The sequence below is a fragment of the Melanerpes formicivorus genome, unplaced genomic scaffold, assembly GCF_026170545.1.
Source record: "Melanerpes formicivorus ecotype bairdi unplaced genomic scaffold, bMelFor1.0.p_v2 SCAF_29, whole genome shotgun sequence".
Classification (NCBI taxonomy): Eukaryota; Metazoa; Chordata; class Aves; order Piciformes; family Picidae; genus Melanerpes; species Melanerpes formicivorus.
In genome coordinates, this window is record NW_027142381.1 from 6,071,196 (window position 1) to 6,077,570 (window position 6,375).

Here is a 6,375-nt window from a genome sequence, read left to right on the forward strand (position 1 = left end):
GCGTGGTTTTTAGGTTGCACACCCCCTTCTGTCTGCAATACACACTGACCAAGTCAACACTGAGTTTGTACAAGAAGGTCTATAGCAGAGCTAGTGCCTGGATGGTGGGGGATCAGCTTTTCCTTCCTGCCAGGGACACAGAGAACCACCCCACCCCCCTCTTCAGTAACAGAAGATGCTGACAGGCTCACAAGTGTGAGTACAGACAGCTGGCAGGGAGTAAGATGCTGCACTTGGCTGTCTGTGTTCATGGTACAGCATGATACCAAAAAGGAGCAAAGTGCCTTCTGGGAGCCTCATTTAGTGACTTTTGTATGTACCAGTGAAGAGCAGCCCTGCCAATGTCATTTAATGACAGCATGTACATAGAGCAACTGTGGAAATAACATCTGCACTAGCAACTTGGTCACATCTCTGTACCCAACCTTCACACACACTTAATTACATCCTCCTGTGCAGCATTCCCCTGTGCCAGTGGATTATTTTTAAGCACAGTGCATCACACCCTGCTTTCAGCAGTCTTTGTGTGTGGGGACAGGCAGCAAATGCAGAGGGAATTGCAGTCAGTGTCTTACCCAAAACACAAACAATAGAAGAGAATAAACCAGGTTGGAAGAGACCTTCAAGATCATCGCTACAAGGGGGCTACATGAACCCCAACCCACAGCCGTGCCTGCCACTAGGGACAGAAGTTATTAACCAGCCACCAAGTATTCATGGGAGGCATCCACGTGGTGCTTCACATTCAGTTTAATCAGAACAGTGCTACCGAGTCATTGGTGCCTGGACATAATTTACCAACGGTATTACCGATACAAGCAATGGACAAAGGTTTAAAGGTAAGCTGGCCTAGTTGTGTAGGTGACGTTTGGCAACAGTCTTGCTTCGTTAAAAATCACTGCAGCTACCGCGGCTCCTAGGTGGTTTAGTAGACATGAACCATGCCGTACAGGAAAGTCCAGAACAGGACATAGGTGAAGAGCCCTCCTATAAGCCCCCCCGTGAACAGCGGCCTTCGGGATTTAAAGTACTTATTCCATCGCCGTCCGGCTTTTAACACCAAGAGCACGGAGAGGAGGACGGATGCCAGGAAGTAGAAGATAAAGCCGTGCAGGCCAGTCAGGCCGAGGATCCCCGCCGTGGCGCCCGACAGGGCCGAGACCGACGTCCTGCAATAGTCCAGGATGGCAGCGTTCCCCCGCACCGCTGCTTCGCTGATGAACTGCGGCCCCTCGCGCTTGGCCACCACCGCGGCCATGGCTCCCAGCCGGGCTCGGGGACCTCCTCCCTCCTAACGAGACTGCATGAAAGGAGACAGGCTCTATACAGGCCGAAGGGGCGGTCCGGCTCGGCGCTGCCCCGGTCCGCGCTGAAGCGATGCCTCCCGCGGAGCGCCGTACACGCCGCGCAGACCCGGCGAGCCCGCGCAGCGCCGGGGCGCCGCTCTCCAGCGCAGCAGCAGCTCAGCGGCCTCCGGCGCCCGCCCCAAGGCCCCTCCCGGCACCGCCCGCCTGCCGCCGCGGGGCCCTCCCGCCTTCCCCCAGCGCGTACCTCTCATCCACGGCGGCGCGCTGTTCCGCGGGACCTTCGGCTGGCCCCCACCGTCACACTTCACACCCTGCCAAGGGACACCACACACCGCCCGTCACTGTAGGAGCCGAGGCCGCTGCACCTCCCCGCCAGGCCCAACCTACCGCCAGAGCGGAGCCTCTCGCCCGCCCGCCGGAAGCTCCTGTCAGGCATCTTGGGCGCGGGGACCGCCGGGAAAGAGACCAAACTTCCGGCACCCTCGCCTCCGCCACGGGCGGGGCGGCACGCGATTGGCTGGCGGGGCGGGGAGGCGGGGCCGGGCGAGGAGCTTTTGTTCGGGCGCGGCAGCAGCGCGGCTGCGGCAGCAGCGGGACCATGTCGTACGTGCCGGGGCAGCCGGTCACTGCCGTGGTGGTGAGAAGGGGCCGCGACTGGGGCGGGAGATGTCGAGCGCAGCAGGGACAAGGGCGGCAGCGCCCTGGGGGCTGTCAGCGGGCGGAGGGGCTCGGCGGGGGCGGAGGTGTTGCGGAAGTGTCCTGGAGCAGCTCCAGCCCACGGGTGTGTGGAAGGAGCGGTCTAGCAGAGCCGCCAGCCCTGCTTGCTGCCTGCGGCCGCTCCCCACCCGCCAAGGCGGCGGCTCTGCGCCGTGGAAGCTGTCAGTGCCTGTGGCAGGCTCGGCACGCCCCGCTTTGGCTTTGCCTCGGGTGCTGTGTAAGGAGCTGTGCTCTCCGAGTGCGTTAATTGCGTTAATCAAAGAGTGAAAGCGAGGGGCTCTGTGGTTTCTTCCACTGTTAGGACGTTGACTTGAGCTGTGTGGTGGTGGGGTGGCTGCCGCTCCCAGCTGCCTTAGAGCAGGACGCCCCAGGGATGTGGCAGGTGTCTGGGGGCAGGCAAGCAGAGTGTGTCCTGGCGAGGGGGCACGATCGCAAGCTCAGTGGCTGACAGTGCTCTTCAAGAAGAGTCAGAATAGTCTGGGTTGGAAGGGGCCTTTAAAGGTCATCTATTCCACCCCCTCTGCAGTGAGCAGGGGCATCAACTAGAGCAAGCTGGAAAGTGTTTTACGTGGTCTTGGGTTAAGACCATGGCTTTTTATCGTGGCTCCAATTGGCATTTACACAGTGCTTGACACTTTGTCAGATGCCTGTTCATGAGACAGGGAGGAACCTACCTCTAGATTACCAGAGTGTGCTGATAAGTTCTCTTGGAAAAGAGCTATCCTAATAATAGACTATTGCCACTGATAGGGCTCGGCAGGAACATGAGGGACGTGGGTGAAGAGCAAGCAGAGTCTGGACATGAGAGACTGTTAGTGGCTGCTGGCTATCAAGATATGACTCATAGTTAAAGGGACCTGCTGTGCTTTGTTTTCCCCTTGTATCTCTGGACAGTGCTAAAGCACCCAGGAGTGACAGAGCTTGGCTGTGTCATGGCATGAGCTTACAGATTGTTTCCTGTCCTGCTGCTCTGTGATAGGGCTCACAACAGTGCAGAGCCAGCTGCTGTCAACACCCAGGCTGCATGTGACTGACTGGCAGCAAGCACCACAGGACAGTTGGGTGCTGCCCAGGGCTTCAGAGCTGCCTGTCACAATAGGTGAGCTGTGGTGCAGCCTGCCCTGGTGGCTCTGTGGTATCTCTGGAAAGGAGTCTAACTGGGGCTCAAGTATCTGAGACACACTTGAAGTTTCTTCAGTGCTCTCAACACTCTGCTGTCTTATGTTTTCCTCTTTCCAGCAAAGAATTGAAATACACAAGCTTCGACAGGGTGACAAGCTGATTCTGGGATTCAGCATTGGAGGGGGCATTGATCAGGATCCCACTCAGAACCCTTTCTCTGAAGACAAGACTGACAAGGTCAGAAGCTTTTTCTGTAGCAACTCTTGGCAGAAGGCTGAGTGTATCCAGCTCCCCCAGCAAGCTCCACTCAGTTCCATCTGAATTCTGTCCTCTCACTGCTGACTGCTAAGCTTGCTCTTGCCAGGTTATTATTTGTAGACTCAGTTTGTTTCAGGTTTTCTCTCTACCTTCTCTATTTTCCAACATCACATGAACCTGTTTTGAACTGGAATCCCTTAAAGAACTACAGACAACTTTTGCACTGTGGAATGGACCTCTTTCACCTGCTCTATTTACTAAATGAACACTTTTTTTCCCCCAGGGTATCTATGTAACAAGAGTGACAGAAGGAGGCCCAGCAGAAGTTGCAGGACTTCAGATTGGAGATAAGATCATGCAGGTAAACACTTGAGATAAGCCAAGCACTAATGCAGTGCCAGGTGCAACCTAGAGAAATTTCTGCTGGGGGTAATGCTGTCTTCTGGGCACCTTCCAGCACAGTTTGTGTGGTTTATTACTAAACTAAGTTGTAGTGTAAGCATAATCTCCTACATCATGCTGATAGAAGAATCGGAGGACACCTCAGGTCCATGCACCTCACTTTGGATTTTGCCCTAGGTGAATGGCTGGGACATGACCATGGTGACTCATGACCAAGCTAGGAAGAGGCTCACAAAAAGGAATGAAGAAGTGGTTCGGCTGCTGGTGACCAGGAAATCTCTGCAGAAGGCTGTGCAGCAATCCATGATGGCCTAATCAATCACCAGGCAGGGGAAGGGTTGGGGAGGGAGATGTATAGACTGCTCTCAAGGAAGCAGATGCTAGAGCCGAGTGGGTTGTCTGGAAGGAGTGCATGTTCCTAACTGTGGTAAACACTACTTTTATTACTTTTGTTTTCCCCTTCCTCTGGTGTAACTGGCAATAGTAAACCTCTAGTCTCCTCAGCAGAGTGCTTCTCCAACACCTTCCCTGCAGGGATGTGGTGAGACTGTTGTAGTCAGGGCTGACAGGATAAACTTTCATTGTTTAAGGAAGCAACTGGAAAAGCCTTAACTTTGACAGGATTCTTTTGCAGTACAGATCTTTAAGGGGAAATGTGGTTTCTGCTATGGAAGCTAAGGGTTTGCTGTGCTTAGCTTTTAAAAGTGAGCTGTCCTGTGTCCCCCCCCAGAGATAAAAGGCCAGAAATGAGTTGCACCCTGCTGTGGGGAGGAGCACTGCACTGCTCTCACATTGTGTGCTAGCTAGACAGTGTGCTGAAGGGTCTGGGGCAGGGTGCTTTACTGCAAAGATTCCCTGTACAAAGCAGCTTCAGACAAGAAGCAAACAGCTAACACAGAAGTGTTAATTAGTGCCTGTGTAGTTCTTCAGCACTACAGTTCAGCTTCAGAGAGTAAAACCTCAGTTCTCCTTATTCCCAAGTAATTTGTAACATCAAATGAATCAAATTAAAGGACTATGGGGCAGGAGAGATAATGGTGTTGCTGAGCTTACCAAAAGAGCTGCTCATAGCTGTGGAGTCTTCAGTTCTTCATCCCACTTCTGTCAGGCTTGGGAGGGGTGGGTTTTGGTCTGTCTTCTAGAAGACTTTGATTAAATCACTGCTTTAGTGGATGGAAGAGCTGAAGATGCCAGTAATCTGCTGAAGTGCCTCTTGACCAGATTGAAGATGCTATGTAGTTTAAATTAAGATGCCACAGGATTTCAGATCCTTGCTGCAACACTAAGTTAATTCCCTAGCATCCTAGTGGCTTGCTAACCAGCTAGCTTTACAGCTATCCAGAAACTGGAGTTGATTTATACTTCTACACTCTCCTCAAGCAGTCTTCAGGTAAGCTGCTGTAAATAGAACAGAAGGTGGCAGACTAACTTATTCAGTACATTACTGCTGTGCCATGTAGGTTGGTTGTGATGAGTGCATCTCAGACTGTTCTGTACACACCAGCTGTGCCTAGTGACCATTTTTATACCTATGGCATTCCTACAATCCTGCTTCTGAATTTTGTAACTTAACTCAGTGGTAAATTTTCAGGCTTTCAGGTTGAAGTTATTTTTGTTACTCTAAGGATACACTGCTGTTTGTACTGCTCTTTCACTTTGATTTTACACACAATAAAACAAAGTTGGATTTCCTGAGCTGTTTCTCCTTACATTTAAGAATGCCACATCACTTCAATGCTTCCAGCTGAGACCTTTTTCCCTTGCTCCCAGTGGATTGTGGATTACATCAACACAATGCAGCCTGAGGTCAGTGGGGTCTGATGTCACTGGTAGGTATTTGCAGTGTAAAGGAGCTGTCAAACCTTGCCTGCTCTCTACTAGGGGCCAGAGGGGCTCTACTTCTCCTTAGGGTGACACCTACTAGTAAGATGCATTAGTTCTTGAGCATTCAAGTATTGCTCAAGTACAGATTCCCTTCTAGTTCTTTTAAAGGGTATAATGCTTACCTTCAAGTAACTCAAGACCTTGCTCTCTACCTAGAATATACCATGTGTAGTCAGAAAGTTGCCCAGGAATGGAGACATGCATTTAAACTTCAGTCACAGGGTTGTTAACACAATCCACAGAAATAATCTCTTTGATAGATCTTTAATCTCTACCCTCCACCATTTAGAATTCAAGGCATGTGTCAGTAGAACTGAGCAAAATTCATTTAGTGCACTAGGAGTAGACAGATAAATGAGCACTTGTCTTGGCACCTTTGAAAGAGCTGTCAGTGAGAGAGTGTACAGCTTCTCCTTCTTCCCAGTACTTAAAAGGAGTTCAGATTCTAATATTTGTGTATTGCCTCCCACCCTCATTCTTTCATTCAGCAACTGAGAGTGGTGTTCTGTGATCTGTGAGGAGTCAGCAGCACTTAGATCCACAGTCTTGGGTCATTGCATTATATCAAGTGGTACTTAAGTTATCTCAGACTTGTAAGCTAGAACTCTACTCTTTGTGCTTCACTTCCACCCAAAGACACTCTGGTCTTTCTCTTTCCTGTTAATGGAACAAGAGCCACACATTG

General features: G+C 51.3%; 2 protein-coding genes across 3 annotated transcripts; one reads left to right on the forward strand and one right to left on the reverse strand.

Annotated features, from left to right (window-relative positions):
• Positions 1–732: 732 nt before the first annotated feature.
• On the reverse strand, positions 733–1,799 carry EMC6 (ER membrane protein complex subunit 6). Of its 2 annotated transcripts, XM_068154725.1 has the most exons (3): positions 1,695–1,799; positions 1,552–1,618; positions 733–1,300 (listed from the first exon to the last, which is right to left on the reverse strand). In XM_068154725.1, exon 3 carries the CDS (start codon positions 1,256–1,258, stop codon positions 926–928), a length of 333 nt encoding a protein of 110 aa, XP_068010826.1. In that variant the 5' UTR covers positions 1,259–1,300; positions 1,552–1,618; positions 1,695–1,799; the 3' UTR covers positions 733–925. The 2 variants fall into 2 exon arrangements, with proteins under 2 accessions (XP_068010826.1, XP_068010827.1); XM_068154726.1 differs by having other exon boundaries at positions 1,552–1,766.
• A 36-nt stretch (positions 1,800–1,835) lies between these two features.
• Positions 1,836–5,501, forward strand: TAX1BP3 (Tax1 binding protein 3). The gene is made up of 4 exons (XM_068154724.1): positions 1,836–1,944; positions 3,264–3,383; positions 3,688–3,765; positions 3,984–5,501. The coding sequence occupies exons 1-4, from the start codon at positions 1,906–1,908 to the stop codon at positions 4,119–4,121; spliced, it is 375 nt and encodes a 124-aa protein (XP_068010825.1). The 5' UTR covers positions 1,836–1,905; the 3' UTR covers positions 4,122–5,501.
• Positions 5,502–6,375: the final 874 nt, after the last annotated feature.

Coding starts and splice junctions, on each gene's coding strand:
- EMC6 (XM_068154725.1), bottom strand. CDS start 1,258: ATGGCCGCGGTGGTGGCCAAGCGCGAGGGGCCGCAGTTCATCAGCGAA.
- TAX1BP3 (XM_068154724.1), top strand. CDS start 1,906: ATGTCGTACGTGCCGGGGCAGCCGGTCACTGCCGTGGTG. Junction 1,945..3,263: donor AGCCGGTCACTGCCGTGGTG/GTGAGAAGGGGC, acceptor TCCTCTTTCCAG/CAAAGAATTGAAATACACAA. Junction 3,766..3,983: donor TTGGAGATAAGATCATGCAG/GTAAACACTTGA, acceptor ATTTTGCCCTAG/GTGAATGGCTGGGACATGAC.